The sequence below is a fragment of the Falco biarmicus genome, chromosome 9 (genome assembly GCF_023638135.1).
Source record: "Falco biarmicus isolate bFalBia1 chromosome 9, bFalBia1.pri, whole genome shotgun sequence".
NCBI classification, from domain to species: Eukaryota; Metazoa; Chordata; class Aves; order Falconiformes; family Falconidae; genus Falco; species Falco biarmicus.
This window is the reverse complement of record NC_079296.1, coordinates 839,719-860,122: the sequence shown is the minus strand read 5'-3', so window position 1 is coordinate 860,122 and position 20,404 is coordinate 839,719. Positions and strand designations below refer to the sequence as shown.

Here is a 20,404-nt window from a genome sequence, read left to right as displayed (position 1 = left end):
ACTGCAAACTCATCCATGACATGACATTTCCATCTCTTTAACCTCAGAATTCATGATACCACAAGACCTGAGACCCTACCTTTAAGCCACTATATTATAGGCAATATATACCAAACTTTGTAGCTTTTAGAGGTACTGTAAAGCAAATTAAAATCATGTCATCTAAAAGATGATAGGAGTTTTCACAGGACTGCACACAGCTCTAAGTTTTACAGCTCTTGCCTGGACAGATTTGCTGTCTTGTATCATTTTCTAAAGGCAAATTACAAAAGCAAGGTCTTGACTATCTATCTGAAATTTCTTTTAAAGAACCTACAATGAGGAGGTCCATAACATGTTGGAAGACATTATTTTTCCTGATTGCAAAAAAACCCACTTCAGCAATAATCTATTCCAGAACATGCAGACAGCAGACAAGGTAGGAACAGTTACTCTAAAAAGACAAAGCTCTCGCAAGTTTACCTCAAACAGGGAAGACTCCAACTACACACCCCTCCATATTAATGCTCCCTAACCAATCAACTTGCTATTTCAATAACAATGTTCTCCATTACTCTGCTACTTTTATACTTACCTTAAATCCCTCCTGTTCTACCTCTCTTCTTGCTGGCTGTTTTCTTCAACACTAATTATTGAGAGATGCAGCACTTTATCTCACAACCCTGCACTACTACTGAAAAAAGGGCATTTTGCCCAACTGAATCTTCTTTCGAACCTCTCCTTCAAACACACATTTTGCTATAGACCACATTAGGGATCAGCCAATGATGGTGTGCTTGAAGGACAAATAGAGGTAGTCATTAAGAAAAACCATCAAGCGTTTAACAGCTTTGTATACTTCATGAATTCTCTCTGCTTCTACCCTTTTCAGCTACAAATGCTCTGAGGTGTGGAATGTGTCAGTACACTTGTTGTATATGTTTGACTGATGCTTCTTGACAGTCCTATTACATACTATGCAACTCTATATGCACCTGTACTTTCTGACACAAGTTATTGCTTCTTTGAAGTAAATCACCTTTGAAACGTTTTTAACAGATTAGACAGCAGCAGTTTAATGAGAAGACAGTTAAAAGAAGGAAGTGACAGAAGAGCTAGATATTTAATAAAGTTCTACTGTAATTCAGCAATTTCATACTTCTACTTCCAGAGCATTTTTAAAGCAAATACGCCTTAACATCTCTTTAACTGGCCACAATTCCTTTTAACTAGTCTTGACCAAAACAAAGACATCATCATCAAAAAAACCTGGAATAAAACCTCCATGGATGACTTAAGAGGAACGTTAACTTCAACAGAACATCTGGTACTCCCTTTCTACCAAATCAAACTGCAATTTATTGCCCACTAATGTATGTACATTAGGCCATTTCCTTTATGGCTCCACTTCACACAGAAGCAGTAACTGAAGGAAATAATGGAGTGCCCAACAAGTGGGAAAGTAATTGCTCAACAAGCGTGGAACAAGAGAGAGTCAGTTGCGCATCATGCACATGTGGCAGCTCTTCAGAGCCCAGCCCTGCAATGGTAACAGAAGGCTGGTGTTACAGACCAAGCCCACTGTGGGAACTCTGCCAAGCAACAGCCAGGAGTGCTTGTCCATCTAAATCCTTGGGTCCTTAAGGATTAGAGGTCAGGAAACAACTCCTTCCAACAGCACCACCTCCTGCCTGTACCTGCCAGTCATTAACCATGCACAATTGACGGAAAAATCCTAAGCTCCAAGCTCTTGTCTTAAATTGCACCCAAAGAACTGTATTAAAAGAATGCTTAGGTGGTATCACAAGGGTGGTGTGCTGGACTGCAGAAAGCACAGTACAGATGTCCTGACTTTAACAGAAGTGCAGAAATACCCTGTGCGCAGACCATCTTACTGGGCTGGTTGGTTTTTTGGCTCTAGACATTCCCAGATTCACTCCACTTCTTTTGGATTTATTCATTAAACTTCTTACTACTCAGAAACACAAACTAGAAGATGAACACAAGAGCAAATTAAGGATGCTACACAACCACATTTTAGCCCCTTCTGCCTGTTCAGTCTTAGTTATACAACCTCTCGACTACAAGCTTCCCCTCCTCAGGAGTCCCGGTTTCATACAGTAACCTATGCTGAAAGGCTCAGTGTATGATTCAATAGAATTAGAGTTCAGAGGGACCCTATCTATACCTGACTCCTGACATAGTCTGCATAAATGCTGTCCCACGCACAACAGAAAAGCCTTGGAAAAAGTTATAGTGCTTGTCTTGGTGCATCTATAAGCTTTACAAATACCAACAGTTATTCTTCATCAATCACATTCCTCTTCTTTCTTCCTTTATACAGAAAATAAACTAAGTCTTAAGTGAAATGATGACAATTTTGGTGTTAGTTTTGGGCTTGAAAAGCTCACATCCCAGGTCTCCCAGTGCAGCTACTATTCTTAGCGTCACTCCAGGAAAATCACTTAGAAAGTGAAGCACAGAATTAGCAACCACCTGGGAAAAGTCAGGGTTATTATTTCTCTAGTAACACCAAAAAAATCTATGCCAAAAATATCAATGGAAACCTACTGTGTGCAGGCAATTCAAAGACCTCAGCCGTAAGACAGTCATTTGATTAATTTGATGGTACAATGAGATTAAAAAGAAGATTAATCACTCTCTAAGCAAGTATTTGGAACTACCTGCAGCTTTCAAGGCAAAAATACTGCATTGGTTTACATGCTCCACACGCTTGGAAGGATGGCTGCATTCATGAAGACTAGGAACTTGCTTTTAAAATTACAACTTTTGCTACATTGTCTGAACACGATTCACAGTATCAAGTCTACATTCAACCTGCAAGTCAAGCATCAAATTAAAATTGTCGGCTATATCTTCGTATTTCTTACTACAAGAAGGTGACAGAAAATAATAAGAGAAATTAATTACCACTTCTGTGCGCTGTGTCAGGTCATTTGATATGGACTCAAATAGTATTGCCATCCACTAATTGGAGTGAGGCTGAGTTAAAAGTTATGGAAGAAACCCTACTCTATCCATTTCCTAACCTTTCCTCATACCCTTTCCATTTTTCTTAAAAATTTTACAGAGAACGCAACAAAAGCTAAATGTTAGCCTGAGTTGTTTTGTCTTCCAAAATACCAAGTTAACATATATGGCTATTTAAAAAAAATGGAGATAGATAGATAGATAGATAGATAGATAGATAGATAGATAGATAGATAGATAGATATACACACACACACACACGTATATGGAAATACTATCATTTTTTTTCTTTTTTTTAGTTACCACAGGAACAGACATAATCTAGGAGACCAGTGAGTCATAGATCTCTTACTTGAAGCTGATATGCAATAGAAAAAAGCTCAAGCAAATTTTAATTTTTTTAACGTCTGCTCTAGACAACATTGCAATCTTTCAGCGCAAACAAAGGGAGATGTATACAGCTTACAGTGCATCAGTATTTGTTATTCGCTAATAATAAGTCCAGGACTTTCTGCAGAAACTCAAGATATAAATAATAAATAAAATATGGTATTGCTGTTATCTGCAAAGTAACAAGCACTGCAGCACTATACATATCACAAATCCATATGATTCAATTCCTACGCTCCTTTAAAAAAAACATTTATTTTTTCTAATTTCTTAACTTGAATAGACCACAATGAATATCTTTGATTCTGTTCAATAGCACTGCAATAGCATTGAGAACAGGCCATACATCATTTTAGTACTGATTTACTTCTTAAAACTAGATCCTTCAGAAAAATTTCAGACATTAATCCCAAATCAGGATAAAATTCCTGTATTGTTTTATACAAACGTCTGATTTTCCCTAAAAACTGAGTTTCCAGAGCTAAGACATGACAAAATGAGTGTGCAATCAAATCCACATACCAGAAAACTGATGGCTACAGTAACAAGTATATTAAGTCAGTACACTGGGCAAAGGTTCTCTTACGGTTACAGCCATTTGACCTTTAGCCAGCTCTTAATGCCCCAGCCAACCCTCTAAAGATGGAGATTTGCAGCAGCTTCTTGTCTGAAATAAGCCATGAAAAGATTCTTCTGAACCAACTGTACAAGCATTCATTTAAAATGTCATGAATGTGCATGAAATCAGAGTGCTTCTAACAGCTTACTTTGCAGCTTCTGTTTAAATGCAGTAACTCTGAACCACCAGAGGATAAAAGGACTCAAACCTTCCAGTCTGGCACTCATGGACCTAAAATATACACAAGCACCTCTTCACAGGTGTGTTTACCTAGTTTAAACCTTATTTAAATAGACTCTCCATGCACACACTTTCCACAAACACCTGCTTCTCCCACTGCAGTGCCGACTTGTACAAGGCAGTTGTATTCAGTCATTTTCTGTCCTAAAGCCATCCTACACACCAGTAAGCAGTACTTCAGTCACAAAAATCCTAGTTAACGACTCATCCCCCCAGTCAGAGCAAAGCACAAATTCCGCAAGGAGGAGAACAACTACAGAAGTACCTGCTCTTACCTCTACATCATACCAGAATGGTCTGAAGACTTCAACAGCCACAGCAAGATTTAAGGAAACCCAATCTCATCAGGTCGTGGAAAAGAAGGCTTATAACTAATTCATATTTCCATCCATTTGCAGTTATAAAACCTCTCCCTAGTGAGCTCAAGAGCATCCTAAGTTGGAAACACCCATGAAAGAGAAGATGTTCAGTTACCACCGGATGTCAAAAAGAAGCTTCGTTTTGTTGACCTAAGTCCATAACAAAACTAACGAAATGAACAAATATTTCAACATCCAGCCATTTTCTAGATACTCAGCTTACTTTAAAAAGCAGTCAGATGGAAGTTGTGGTGACAGTGACCCTAGATCCAAATTTGTATCAATCCTAAGGCTTCCATCAGTTTTAAAATAACCTTTGAAGATGTAGTTGTATGTCAATTCTGCACGGACGGACAAAGCTTGATAGTCACTGCTTCCATATGGTCGTAACTCAGGACACTAATTTTTGCTTTTTCTAAGCGCTGGAAAGGCCAGACACATCAAACTTAGGCATATGGTACGTACCACAAGCATTGAGCTACTACATTTATTTTGGAGTAACTTATGCATCACCCAATATGACAGAACCTCTATTTTTCCTTTCTGTTTTTCAAGCAACTACTATCAACACTAATTAAAATATATGTAGCCCATAAAAGTGTAAAAAAGGCATACAATAAACCAAGTGATAGTGCAGAGCAGACACGCTGTTCATTTTCAAATTATTAAACTGCCTTTATATATCTACATAAAATTGCTACAGAAATTAAGTTTCTCTGTCAGAATTTTGAAGAGCAACATCATTCCACATAATTCAGGACCAAGGGCCTTAGCTAGGTATGCTGAACGGTAGAAGCAAAGTTACTCCTACCATAATCATGGGACTGTTTGTGCTGAGCAACAGCATCAGCATCTTCTCTAGATGCTTCCTTCAAGAGCCCATTTAGACATTCTAATGGGATGGGATACCGCTACTGAGTTTCAGGCAAACTTTTACTATCTTGTAATCAAATAAAACACATTATGTAATTTAGCTACTTTTAAGGAGCAATACTTTGAAATGGGCTTCTTCAGCTGCTGGAGGCATACCGTGCATCTTTATACCCTTGACCAGGGTATTTCAGCATCACAGTAACGACAGAGTTAATACCCACTAGCTCAGAGGAGAACAAAAGGTACTCCACTGCAACATGCCTAACATTTACATTGCCTCTCTTTGCTCATTAAACAGGTTTTGGTTAAATAATGAACAAACTGTATTACAGACTCCGATGAGAATTCCAAAATTATAAATCAACCGGTAAAGCCCAGAGGAGAATGAAGGGAGTGGGAGGGAAGGAAGGATAATATTGACTAATATAAAGGGCGCAGCTTGACAGTGGATATTCCTGCCACACCTGATCAAACATGCTGCATGGGGGAGGGGAAGGGAGGGAGAGAGCAAGAGGGAAGATGGGACAAGGCAGCCTGAAATTTGCATCCGGAACAGATTAAAATGGGTTCTTGGGGGATTGAGAAAATACATAATATATATTACTATAAATGCAAAATTGTACTAAAAGCTAAATCAAATGTCAAAGATTACAGCTTGAATAAATTTAAATATAAAAGCAATGCGTTTCCATGAGCTAATGAAAGAGACATGAAAGGAAGGTCTAGGGGAAAAAACAAAACAAACACAAGAAAACAAAAAACCACCCACAAAAAACCCTAAGCTTGGACTTCTCATTGCCTGAAAGATGAGGCAGGAGGCTCTATATTGTTCAAAGCATTGCTTGGGAACCGCTCCATATCTAAAACTGAAAAAAATGGAGCATTAGCAATGATGTCCTATCTCAAGACAGTAGTTGGTAAACAGCAGTCGCTGCAGCTGAAATTACCTGTTTAGAAGAACCCCGTGTAATCAAATGCTACCATCACCATCTATAAGTAATTATTATCTCAGCATGAACCACATTTAGATGATGACCAATACTCACAGGGAGTCTCTGAATCTCTTGGTACATTAAACTTTGCTTTCTTTAACATGAGTAGATAGTGGGCTTGCATTTTTAACCCAACAAGTCAACAGCACATTGTATCTAGCTACTTTACATTGATGGCTGGTCACTGGCATTTACTCATACTGAATTTATTTGAGCATCCTGACACTCCCTGCTCTTGTTGATGAGAAGAGGCATTTGCAATAATGGCAAAGAACTTCAACAGTCTTACTTTTACTGAAAATTTTATCTTATAGAAGAGAGAGAAGGAAAAATGCCTCTCAAAACATTTTTGGTGCTGTATGCATATCCCACAGAAGGTGAGTGAGCTTACAAAAAATGACAACTTCATACTGTCATGTGGTCTTGGAACAAGCATAACACCCAGAACAAAGACACTATCCAGAAACACAAGCTGTGCAGGAGTACCCCAAGATGTCATGGCCTGACAGAATAGTCCTGCTCACAACCAAAGGAATTTCACCTGACAAAGAAAAGTAAAGCATTACACTTGCAGGCAGTCACAAAAGAGGAAGCAGCAAGGGCATGTGCCCTCAGCACCTCTTGTCAGCACCTAGAAGTGGCACTACTGTACTTCCAGGGAACATACTTTTTATGGGATTCCAGGCTCAGCATCAACAGAAGAATGGGCATGCAATGAGAAATGCAAAAAGTGCATCTCAAACTCAGGTTGAGATACACTTACTGTACTAAAGGGACCAGAAAGAAAGCTTACTTTCAAATATTATAACCAGTAAAATAAATCCTGGGAAGAACCAGCAGAATACCACATGCTACTCAGGATTACCCTCACTTACAGACATTCCACATATACTTAGGTTACACTTAAACAATCACTCCTGAAACTACAAAAAGAGAAAATGTGGGGGGAAGGGGGAGAAAGACAGGTTGGGAGAAAAAAACCTGGTCAGAATATACATCACAGCCTTGTGTTCTACTTCTGTAATCAATATAGATTTCTAGTTCCTTTCAGTGCAACTGGTCACAAAGTAAGCCTTTTATTTCAAGATGCAAGAGACCCAAAAGGAAAGTGAAGTCTGTCACTTATTACTGATAACAGATGATGAAAACCAACAAATCAAAGAATGTGAGGAGAAAACAGATAATGCAGGGCTTCTTTCTAAGCAGATTTTCCCCACAGATCAGAAAACATAAACAAAGCACAGAAAGACTATGCATAATAATACACCAGATATCATATATTACTGCAAGCTTCAGTATATTGAAGAAACATGCATATTTATATAGGAAAATATACATGTATAGACACACACAAAAAATATATATATACACACACACACACGTATGTATATAAACTCTCCAGATAGTGGCAGCAGTGGTATTTGTGTACTAGTTTACGTTGGTATTATTTGCCTAAAAGTATATACATATTTGTTCTTTTCTTGTTATTCAATATATGACCTCTGGATAGTAAATAAGACAAACAAGTACACCTGTACATTTATTTGCATATACCCTAGCAGGTACACATACCTGCCGATTTCTGTATAAGCTTACCTGTTATATTATTCAGCACTTCTTTTAAGACGCTAAAGCTATGCAGCAGGGGATCCCTTTCTTCATCCTATAGGTTATACATAGGAAGGCAGTCGTTAATGAGGCAAACCTATTCCTGAAGACAAATCTTAATAACGGGTCTGTGAAGACCTTACCTTCATACTCACGGAAGCACTGTGGGTTGAATTCATCACTGTCATTGTGTTTACTCCATCAAAATCAAGAGAAGCATTTTTATTTTTCTGCTAGTGCTCCCCAATGTCATACAGCTCAAACGTCAAAGTATAGGTTCAAAACTGAGCATTCTGATTTGGTTTTATTGTCCTTAGAAGTATTTCTGATTAGCCTCCCACTGTTCAATAAATTTCAGAGCAAATCTAACTCATACCATATTGAAATGGCTCATCTGGATTTGCTATAATGTTAATCTATGCAGATTGTAATGGGAACAGAAATACAATGACATTTGGTGCCATTAAAATAACATGAAGGAAGAATCACAGTGCAAAATTTATACAAATAGCTGCATCCTTTAGCCTTAGTCTACTCTTACAATACTAAAATAAGGAGAAGCAGCAGTTTCTCCAAGCTGTGTATACCCACAGCCACACCTCCTACTGGGTGGCAGTCAGCTCTAATGAAGAAATGCCTGTTCGAATGAAAAAGGGCCCTGCCCTTTGACAAACTGAAACCACTTGTGTTGGACGACAGCCATCTGCTATTCATGTGACATTCTGAAGTGCACCACAGATACAGTATGCCACATGCACACATTTACACTGTGGAAGCCATAAACTGACCAATGCATCATTAGACTGGAAAACACTGTATTAATGGCTTTTAACAAAACGGGTTTGAAACTATTCACAGTTTTCAGTTGGGAATACAGCTAGCAGTCCTAGCTAAAAACAGAGCTAAAAAAAGATACTATGCCATATGAAAAATTAAAAATATATATAGGGTGTTTTTTATTTCACGGCGTTTGTGATGAAGTCTTCTCTGAGGGAACAAAAGATCTATAAAAACATTGTGCTAAATAAAATAACATCATACATTCAAAATCCATGACATACCAGGTAACAGAAGTCTAAATGAGAGGATCCCCATGTGAAATACAACAGGGATGGGGTGTGGGGGTGTGCATATGTGTGTGTGTGTTTGTTTACAGGGTATATAAGTAGAAGATTTCCAGCTTTGTACCTCTTACATTCACTGGCACACAAGAAGCCAACACTGCTCAGCATAAAATAATGTAGAAAGGCATTCCAACTTTGCTTACAAAAGTACTATAACAACAGCTGAAAAATAAAAAAAAAGGAGGGGGAGGTATTTTTCTAAAATTAGGTGGTTCCTGCCATGGAGTGAACAGGGAACAACAATTCCCAGTAACTTACCAGATGTGTGTGAGTGCTCCATCGGGCATTACGCTTTATGGCTCCCACCACTGCATTGATTTCACCTTGTACAATGTAAATGTTCTTATCCACCATCCTGACCATCCTGAAAATAAAAGTAATTCAAATCAATCCCCAGCTCCTCAGAAACATTTTCTTCCTCAGATGAAACATTAAGTTGGCCCTCGTTAAGTAGGAGGCCTGCAGAGATGCAGGAAACTCTTTCAGATCTCACTTTCGTGCATGCAGACAAATAGTTATTTTGTCAAAAAGAAGACAAAAGGAAGACGCTTCTCCACAGAGCGCATTTTCAAGACAAGAGTGGACAGTAGGTTATAGAAGGGCATCTGTGAAGCAAAAGAGAACTTTGCCAAAGTACATTCCTCGTTTTTTTCCAGTCAATGTAAGTTCACAGGAAGATAAAGCGTTAGGATACCAGGACAGACATCCATGACAATGCAATAATACAAGCATCTCCAGCACTTATGCAAAGTCCTACAGCTCTACACAGAGCAAAGTCAATCCTGTACAGTTAAATAAGCGTTAGTGGCTTGAATAAACTGGCCAGAGCAAAACTCTTTGGGGCTTTAAACTCTGACAAAATAAAGCAATTTATAACAGATGTTGATTTCACACTTGCTTCATGAAAAAAGCTTTCAAGAAAGCAGGCAAGTAAAAAAGTCATGGGTGAGACCCCACAAAGAAATGAGCAAAACTAGAGACCAAACTGGACGGCATGTGAGGAGAAAAAGTGAGAAAGCTAAAGGCAGACATTTACTCTCATGTAGCCTGAGGTCTTACAGGGTATGCTGGGTTTGGTTGGGATAGAGTTAATTTTCTTCATAGTGGCTGGTGTGGGTCTGTTTTGGATTTGTGCTAGAAACAGCCTTGATAATTCAGGGATGTTTTTGTCATTGCTGAAATGTACTTACAGAATCAAGGCCTGTTCTGCTTCTTACATCACCCATCAGCGAGCAAGCTGGGGATGAAGAAGTTAGGAGGGGGCATGGCCAGGACATCTGACCCCAACTGACCCAAGGGATATTCCATACTATATGACATCATGCTCAGCATATAAAGCTGGAGGAAGAAGAAGGAAGGAGGGGATGTTTGGAGTGATGGTATTCATCTTCCCAAGTAAGTAACCATTATATGTGATGAAGCCCTGCTTTGCTGTTGGTGGCTGAACACCTGCCTGCCAATGGGAAGTGGTGAATGCATCCCTTGTTTTGCTTTGCTTGTGTATGTGGCTTTTGCTTTACCTATTAAACTGTCTTTATCTCAACTCAAGGGTTTTCTCACTTTCACTCTTCTGATGCTCTCCCCCAGCCCACTGTGGGAGCAGGAAGCAAGCAGCTGGGTGGTGCTTAGTTGCCAGCTGGGGTTAAACCACGACAAGGAAAAATCTTAAATTGGCGTACCCAGAGAGGGAGCCAGAAGAGGGGAAAAAATTTTACAAGCAACAAATATTTGTAATGGTCTGAGAAAAAGAAACAAAGAGTGGATTACTATAATACTGTTCTCTCTATACTAGCTGGAGCCCAGACACAGTCAAGCATAAAGAAGAATGGAGAGGAATGACGAGACATGACTGTTTATGAAGAATAAACAGGACTTAAGAGGCCAGAGAGTCAGACGATACCATGTCTGCAAACGAGAAGGATTTAGTGAAATGGTAACCAAGTAATGAGACATTTTCAGAAGATACGAAAGGAAAATGAAGGATCCAACTTGAAATCACAACAGGCCATCCATAGGGAAGCAAAAGACTGAAAGCAGATGAAACATTGACCATAACTCTTCACAACAGACAGGCTCAGCTGAAGGACTCGGGGGGTGGGTGGGCAATAACACAAAGTGAGGGAAGGGTATTTGCCCATGTAGCAAAAGCAAAGCAGGAAGGAAACAGTTTTGGCCTATTACACCAGACCTCTGAAACACCACCACAGGAATTTCAGAACGTACATCCTGGATATGTCAGGTTTGACATTAATTAACATGTCTGAATTATCAACAACACTTCAAATATACAAATATCCTCTGAGTGAAAGAGACTAATTTGTTTCAGGACTCTGTAAATAATGGAAAGAAAGCAAAACATTATAAAAAGATACCTTACCAAAGGACAAAGGAGAGTGTCAGATTTGTTGTTTCAGGTTTTTATATGTTTGCAATAGGAAGAACAATCTTATGGCAAAACTGTTTCTTACTTCATTAGATTAATTATACATAACAGTATTCCTAAGTGCTACACAATAAATTAAGGGCAAAGACAAAACTATTTTATAATATAGGTACTGCCATGACAGACCAAATCAATAGTTTATCTCATTCACTACTAGATGACTCAGAAAAATAAACAAAAAGTTCTGCCAAGTAGTTTTCTTGTGCCCTGAAGAACAAAGGTTTATATCCTCCCTTCACAGCTGTATATAACAAAACCATGGATAGTCTTCCTACTCATGTTTCTAATGCTTGAGAAGTGTTCCGTTCCCAACGGTAACTTACTCCATGTGTTATTTATATGACTACATTAAAATGTTGCATAAAAATACCCTTGATCGCAATTTTTTCTACCTCAGTATGTAGTCTTTGTTTTAGTACATTAGGCATTAACGGGAGATTTTCTCCTCCATGTAAAATTCCCTCTTTAATTACTTCTTCTTTCAGTAATTCCAATATCTTCTATATTTCTACACAGGCAGGGATCAAAACTCTGGTCCACAGAAGTACTTTTTGGGAAATACTTTATACATTCAGATTTGTCAAAACTCAAGTTTCTCCTATCTTCACCATTACAAAATGGTATTGTGCACGTAAATTTTGTAGTGCCACTCCAGGCATTTAGCAAACTGACATGGAAACAAAGGCCCCCCAACATGATTTGGAAAAGCACGTAAAGAAATGCCAGACATATGTATCACATGCCTTGCACATACACAGATACTCCATAGTTCTGGCAACATATAAAGCGGTGCCAAAGCTTAAATGCTATTCTCTGTACTACTGAATCTGCTTGTAGGACTCCTATTTCTTTTCCTCTACTTTTAACCTAAAAGAATCAAGACAAAAGTTTGTTAAACTCAGTCCTTCCTGCGTGTAGGAGACTTACATTGCTCTGCTGTTCCCAAATCTGATGTTATCTCCAAGCAGCAAAATATGAAGAAGATAGACACAAACCTCCACACACACCTTTTCCTTTTAACCTGCTGGGAAACAGAACATGCTGATCCTTTCAAGCAAGGGTACAAAAAATTTTTTTTGCAATGATATCCTTTCATTGTTAACTATTTGAGAAGACCTGATGAGAATGCACTCCTTTCCTCACTGCAGGTCCCATGAAACGTAACTTTATTCAGAAGTACAAAAATTCACTTTACACATGCCAAAAAATTTACCGGCCCAATGCAATTGAAATAACCTATCATGCTGGAGCCACAAATTCACTCTTAGATCTCTAAGCACCAAACACAGAGCCCACTTCACCACAAACACTGCGTAAAAACAGGGGAAAATCCTGCTTTACACTTAAGCTTGCAGTTAACCAAGCAACAGTGCACACACACATTCCAAAGTAAACCATAGCCAACCACCTTAATTCATGCAAAGGACCTCTGCAATCGTGTGCTAGAGAAGGAAATGGGAAATAATTACTGGGGGGGGTGGGGGAAGCCAGACAACTATTTTCAGAGAGATGCACCTTGTAAGTTAAACCCACCAAAAGCACCATTCATCCCTTTAAAAGTTTATTTCAAGCAATGGAAATAGCTTCTTGAAACTGTGCCCTTCCCAAAGTCTACCCTTCTGAACTATCAGAGAATTTCAGTATGCATTCCTTCCAACTATATGTTCATCACAAGCAACAACTGTTCGCAGTTGGGAGCTCACTACAGATGGATGATACTGAAAGAAGTTTAAAGGCTCAGTATAGATGCATTAAGTTAAAAGACTACTTAAATTAATGCTCCGAAGTTGCAGAGAGAAGTTTCAAGATTTACCACACTAGCACTGAATGATCAGTTAGGTTTATGATAGCATGGTGGTAGTCAAGCAAAACCACTAAATATTTGTTCAAAGTACAAAAAAAAATGCTAACATGAATGCAGGCTTACTGTTACAAAGGTATGGTCTGAAGAGTGGGATACTGTATAACTGTTGGTTGGACAGATTAACAGAATTACTGATGCTGAAGATTATTTAAAAAGTTGAAACAACCTCCCTAGCAAAGCCACTGTTACAACACCTCTTGAGGTCTTCAGATCAAGACTGGATGCTGCCTTTTCTGAAAGCAATCTTTAATCAAACACAAGATAGTGAACTCAGTACAGAAAAAAATGGATTATGTTCTGTGGTCTTGAGTTATGCAGAAAAAACAGGAAAGGTACCTATTCAATTTCAAATGCTTTTTAGCTCCTTATCCCTTCAGTTAGTCCAAAGTAAACACCTGTTTCTTTCTCATGATAGGTTCATACATCTGCTTAAATCTGCAGACCAGTCCCCAGATTTCTCTCTGGCGCAGAACTTTGACAGACGGCACAGTCAAAATGACAGCTCCAAACCAAGGCAACGCAGCTGCCCTGCCTACCATGGGAAACTGGGAAGCTGTCAGCACTCACAGCCTCACTGCTAACAAGGTTACTAACACTACAAGTAGAAAAAGGTGGATGTCTGAGCATGTCATAAAAGAACAAAGGCTAACATTCATGTGGTTCTCAAAGCCTTCAGCAATGTTCCAGGGACAGTAATTATTACTACTCTGAGACTCCTAAAATAGTATCAGATGTGGAATCTTCATATAAAAACAAAACCCAAAACATCTAGAAATGTTATTTCACACATGCACTGAACACTCCTCTGCTCAGCCTTGGAACACACTATGCCAAAACATCCCAGTGCATAGATAATCCACATTTTTCCTAGGTATTACTGTAAGAAGTCTCAGATAGACTTTTAGGAAACACTCCTTCCCCTGCAGGGAAATGCATACAACTCTCCTGGAAACAAGCAAGAGTTAGCATAAGAACTGACAAAGTCTGGCAGGCTTCCATCAAATCACTTCTATCACTAACTTTAGCCTTCAGCTATGGTAACTGACTCAAAGCTGGTGAATGAACTCCAATGAACAGCAATAACAAAAACCAACATAATCACTACATATGCAAGAAAGACAGTATTTCACAGTAAGCTTCCATTGACCTAAATTTGCACTGTTTATGATAATGCTTGAATGATCTGTGTAGTCTCTGACCTAGATTTGGTCACTCAAGTCCCAATACAAGACACTGCCACCACAACAGAACCCACAACACCCTTCAGTCCATGAACCACAAACAATTCCTGCCTAACTCTGAGCTGGCTAAGCTTACCCAGAAGCCCAGCTGACAATGAAAAAGCTCCTTTTCTCCCTTCTAAACTGCCCACAGAAGGTACATGAATCTCTACCAGGAAACTTAACTTGCTCAGGTTTTCCATGTAATAACTACTCTGCAATAAACATCACAAGCAGCAAAAGCGCAGAGAACTCAGGATGTTTCTCCAAAGGCTAGCTCCCAATGCCTGGCCAGAAATAACTGAAAAGTATTAATTTATGAGTATGGCAGGGAACCATATAGTCCAGTGATGCCAAAATTCTGGGTGATTAAGAAGGCCCTTTAACAGATAAGCAGCAGTAACATGGCAGTGGTGGGACACCAGGAAGGTGGGACAGGCTTCTCTGCAAGTCTCCGCATTTAGTTGCAACAGCGAGATAGGGCCTGGGAATCCAGAAGAGAAGGCAACGCACATTTATCTATCAAAACTGCAGAGTAAAAAATGAAACTTAAGGTAAATATGGAGAGGGGTGTTTTCTTCCAGTTACTTCATACTGTTGAAACTAAGAAAGGTGACAGCAGCTGAGCGCACGGCGTACACCCCAAGCCAGCTCCGAGCCTTCCTCCTGCCCCAGCTGAGCAGGGAGAAGCCCCCCGTCTCCACCGGATTTTGGGCAAGATCCCCCGGTGAGCGGGTGCCAGTGCAGGTGCTGTGTGCACCCGGTCTCCCCCGCTCCCGGCCGCTGTCCCCCGCCCGCGGGGCACCCCGGGCAGTACGTCAGGCCTGTCACGGCCCCGCCCGGGGGCGGCCGCCGGACTCCGCCGCACCCGCCCCACTGCGGCCTACCGCCCTGCCCGCCCCCGAGGCCGCCTCAGCTCCGTCCACGCCCCCCGCCGGCACCACACGGTTCCCCCGCCGCAGCCGCCCGCCCGCCCGCCTCCGCGTCGCGACAGTATCGCGACAGGCACTCGCCGCCCGGCACTGACCCCCGCATCCAAAATGGCGGCGCCTGCTGCCAGCGGCGGCGGCCGCTTCACATATCGGTCAGGCGGGCGGCGCGGCGAGCGGGAGGCCTCGGCCCTCCGTCTGCCCGCCCCTTCCTCCCTCTCGGCAGCGGCGGGAGGCGGCGGCAAACCCGGCGAGGCCGCCGAGCGCGGGATCCTGCCGGGCACAGGCAAGCGAAACCGGCTCCGCACTGCTCTCACTGACGTGGAAACAGGCGCACCGCAACCTGCTGCCTGGTTACTGCGCCGACGGACAGCCCGAAGAGCCAACCCGCGCACGATGCGACGCGCAGGTCCATCAGAGATCCAATGGGATCACGGTCTGGAACCGGAGGAGGCGGACCCTCCATTGACAAGAGGAGGAAAGCCAATGAGAGGAGAGAGGATAGAACTAGTAGATCGCTGACCAATCGTGAAGGAGTGCTGCGGTCGCGGGGCGGGGCCTCCCCTGAGCCGGGCAGCAAGGGCGGTTGAGCGGAAGCTGGGGGAAGGGCCGGCCTCGCAAAGCAGTGTGGGCTGGGGTACCCGGCGCCGCCGCGCCTGCCCCGGCCGCTGTCGGGCAGCGCCCGTGCCCCGGGCCGCCCTTGGGCCGGTGTGTGTGCGTGCCTGGGGCGGTGCGGCTCCTGCCCAGCCCACCTGGTACACCTGGGCAGGGTGGGTGGCCGCGACAGGGCCTTTCAGACGCGCACCTTCGGGTGTTCTGAAGGAGAAAGGCAGCAAGCGAAGGGCTGCAGGTGGCGCGGGGCCTGCAGGGCAGGGCTTGGGCCAGCCGCCTCTCGTGGGCCGGGTGAAGCAGTGGCTGCAGCAGTGCCTCTCTCCGTGCTTTGCAACTCCTTCCCAGCATGCTCCAACAGCCTCTCCCAGCTGCTTCTCTGGAGCCGCTGGGAGGTGGTGCCCAGCAAGCAGCTTGTGTCCTGTGCACCTCCTTGGGTCACAGTTCTGCCCCCGTTGCTGGCACAGCTCCCCCAGAGTAGGCGCTGAGCGGGCAGGTGGGAAGATTCAAATGCGTGAAAGACAGCATACCGCTATCGTCAGAGTACACCACTGCCCAGAGGAGCATATAGTGTTTCCTTCCTCTGCAGTCCTGCTCACCTGGTAACTTTCCTCAAACCTTAACACAAGTGATCCTCTGCTGAAGCTGGGCTGCAAGCTGTGCGCTACGACCCCAGTTCATCCAGCCCACCTAGTCTGGCAGCCAGGGACCACAATTCGGTTTAACTGCTCTTTGAAGCCAGTTTATTGTTGGACTCTTTTTTTTTTTTTTTTTTTTTTTTTTTTTTTTTTTTTTTTTTTTTTTTTCCTGGCAAAAGCAGTCACAGCTTTGCAACCATACAGCTCCTAGCACGATGACTTTTTGGTGCTGGTCCACCCTTCTCGGCTGCTTTCTGTGTCTGTGCCTCCATGACAATGCAGTGTACTTTAATGGCAGTAATTTGCAGGGGTTGCTCTGCTTGTTTAAGCCTCTGGCCATTGAACTTGGGGCAGAGGACAGAAGGTCCTTGAGGTTACCTAACAGTTTTATAGCACTAATATTGTCAGCCTGGGGATCTATTGTGGCAGGTGGTAGAGTGGTCAGAGCAGTGGCCACCCCAAAATCTTACACTCTGTCTGTAGGGAGAATGCAAATCAAAGTGAAGGTGAAGGAAAGATGAAAAGGTCAAAAACTATTCATTCATGGTCCTGATCACAACTTCATCTGCTGCAGCATGGGTAAAAGAGGAAAGTTCTCACACAAAAAGGCCCGAGGGAATGCGCAGCAGGACTCTTCTGTGGCCAGCCAAACTGAAATCTGAGGCTCACTCCAAGACCACCCTAAAAGATGGCCAGATATCATGTCCCTCTCTTGAGGGCATAACCTTCAGAGAGATTGTTGTGGGATGGGACAGTCTGGAAACCGTGGTCACCATATGGTCACCTCCCTTCTCCATGCAAATAGCTGCCTGAATATTGCCTGATCAAGAGTCAATGTATCTCAGACTTAAACTGCCATTATCTCCCAGCTCCGACAGCTGGAGGCCAGGGGACCTGCTTCAGCTGTGCTTTACCTGCTAACATGTAGGAAGTCTTTGGAGCTGGAAGTCTAACCTGTATCTACATTAAGCAGTCACATTTATTCCCCCAAAGCAGAACAAGAAACACGGTTAAAAGCATGTTACAGTGACCTAACTGTGGGCTCAAGCTAAAACGTATCACCACAGCCTCTGCTGCAGCCATGGTACATGCAGTTTTTAGCTTACGCTCCTCAGCTATAAAACAGGCAGTCAGATGCTCACCTAGTGCAGAGAGATTGCAAAAGCCACCTAAGCAATGAGTGCAGGTTTGCAGAACAAGCAGATTAGTTGCTAGTGCTTTCTCCTTCCCTTCTGCCCTGCTCTAGCAGCTGCTAAAGCCCTTGTGGTATCTGCCAGACATTTGGAAATTCACAAGAGTTTGTCATTGCTGCTATGCCCATCCACTCCCTGCTCAGGGAAGAGGATTTTGGGTGGTGGGCTGGCCATTGCACACAGCACAGCTCAGTCCAGGTCAACCAAGCCTGCCTGCCCTCCCCAGGAAGGGTCTAGAGCCCTCTCCATGCCTTCTTGCCCCTTCCAGTGCCAGGTGTGCAGCTTGGGCTCCCACCTGGTCTGATCTGGTGAATTGGACCCTGCTAAGGTGTTATTTATGGAAGCCTGTCACGGAGTTTGAAACCAAGCCAGCCAGGAGCCTTCTGCTTCACCCGAATCATCCTAGTGCATTAATAAAGAGCAAACATTGCAATGTGCTTTGCATTTTTACTTACAATCTAGCACTGCATTGTCTGGAGAGAAAAACAATATGGTAAGGCCCCACACTGCCTGGGGAGAAGAGAGTTCACTCACACGCACTATGGCACTGTATTAGTCAGCCCTCAGACAGCCCAGCACCGCCCTGGCCACAAAGAAAATCCTGCTGATGCGACAGTGCAACACCAATGCCCCCAGCTTCGCAGCAGTGGGCCAAACTGGGTTGCCTGGGCTGCCAAAACCAGCAGCGTTTTGCCAGAGCAGTGCACAACTTGTACAGGCTATCTGTGGGCAAGTTGGAGGACTCTCTGTGCACAAAAGGAACCAGGTGCAGGACCAGGACGCAGGACGGTCTGTTGTCCCTTTATTCCCAAGATAAATGCACTGGTTGTTAGATGCAGCATGGTACAGTGAAACCAAGGATCAGATGAGCACAGCCTGTGCAAATCCCTCAGGTTCCTGCTGCCTGGTTGGGAAAGCTGGGCTTTGTCCTCACTGCAAAGATGCAGCTTTTCAGCAGTTTCTGTCTTGAGTATTCTTCCTCAGCCTGCTGGGAGCATACAGAGGGGCTGCAGCCTCACTGACAACCATCCCCTCAGGCCTTGCCCAGGTGCCTGGTCAGCTCACCTGCTTTCATCCGAGACACCTGAGCAGCCAGCTCCTTGCAAAGGGCAGTGCCTCCATGGGCACATCAGTTGCCTTCATTTGGGTCTAGGCTGCCAGTGTAATAACCTTTGATGAGACTGTCACAAATTTGCATTGCTTATCACATCCACCCCTGCATCCTGCACCAATGGACAGGACCAACTTCACACGGTCTGCTAACTTTGCTCAGACCCTGCCATTTCATGGTCATCCACAGAGCCCAGATATTGGACCCTTGGGCACTTGCAACACAGAAATTTTCCAGCAGGTTAAATAGTCTGAGAGAGATTGAACTTCCACCCACTCCTCTTGGAGGCTTTTGGTATTTCTCTGAGTAAGGTCTCCAGGAAAAGGGCAGAAAGAGGGTGTTGACTCAGAAGGTGCAAGCAGTTCTCACAGCTAGAAACTGCTTGCAGTCGCTTTCCCCAGAGCTGAGCATCCCAAAACTGCTACTGAATCCTGAACATAGTGGCTCTAAGCAGCTGTTCCCTTCCAGAGCAAGCTTGGGTAGAGGCTAGCCCAAAGCCAGCTGGAGGCTCTCCAGAGGGAAACTGATGTGCTGCATCTGGTGCAACCTGCACTCAGGCCAGGATCTACAACTGTAGCAACAGAGCTAACCTGAGACTGTCAAAAAGTACTAAAAACCCTTCTGTGAAAACTATATGAAGTACAATATTGAAGCTGCAGAGCAACCTCCTTAGGCTAAAATACCCTGCCCACTGTTCTACTTAGTCCGTGTCTCAGGAGCGCTCCTGCACTTCCCGGTGACTTGAAACTCTCCCGATGAGCATCGCAATGTAATGTTTTCCATTGTCTCTTCTTGGCCAAGGCAAGCCATGCCTTTCTGGCAGGAGCAACCCAGGCTCAGTTAGTCATATCTTCGTCACCTCTTGGCTAGACTACAGCTACGTGATATACGTGGGCATGAAGCCCACAGCACTTGGCAAATGCCAGCTAGAAGAGCTTGCTGCAGTGGGAGCCCTGGCTACCACAAATGCATCAGACTTACCCTCTACTCCCCAGGCCACCTTATGGTTTGGAAGCAGAGCTGAATTCAAGCCTGAGACCTGTTCTTCAAGGCGTTCGATGGCATGGACTCAGCATGGCTAAAAGATCAGTTAAGACACAAAGATGGAAACCATGATCAATGACCAACAGCTCCTCCACTCTCCAAGAGCAATGGACTCATCCAGCACAAGGATCACATTTGCCTGTGACAGAGACAGCATTTTCTCTGAGAACAAATTCCT

General features: G+C 43.1%; 1 protein-coding gene across 4 annotated transcripts in view; it reads right to left on the bottom strand.

The window, feature by feature from the left end:
* The window catches only part of GBF1 (golgi brefeldin A resistant guanine nucleotide exchange factor 1), a 109,968-nt gene extending 94,022 nt beyond the window's left edge, over nucleotides 1-15,946 (bottom strand). The window contains exons 1-4 of one of the 4 annotated variants that reach the window (XM_056352279.1): nucleotides 15,730-15,944; nucleotides 12,546-12,639; nucleotides 9,434-9,539; nucleotides 8,040-8,106 (exon numbers count right to left, since the gene is read on the bottom strand). In XM_056352279.1, the coding sequence (XP_056208254.1) occupies nucleotides 8,040-8,106; nucleotides 9,434-9,539; nucleotides 12,546-12,547 (175 nt within the window). In that variant the 5' untranslated portion in view covers nucleotides 12,548-12,639; nucleotides 15,730-15,944. Of the gene's footprint in view, nucleotides 1-8,039; nucleotides 8,107-9,433; nucleotides 9,540-12,545; nucleotides 12,640-15,729 lie in introns of all 4 variants that reach the window. The other 3 variants (XM_056352282.1, XM_056352277.1, XM_056352280.1) reach the window with 3 other exon arrangements.
* Nucleotides 15,947-20,404: the final 4,458 nt, after the last annotated feature.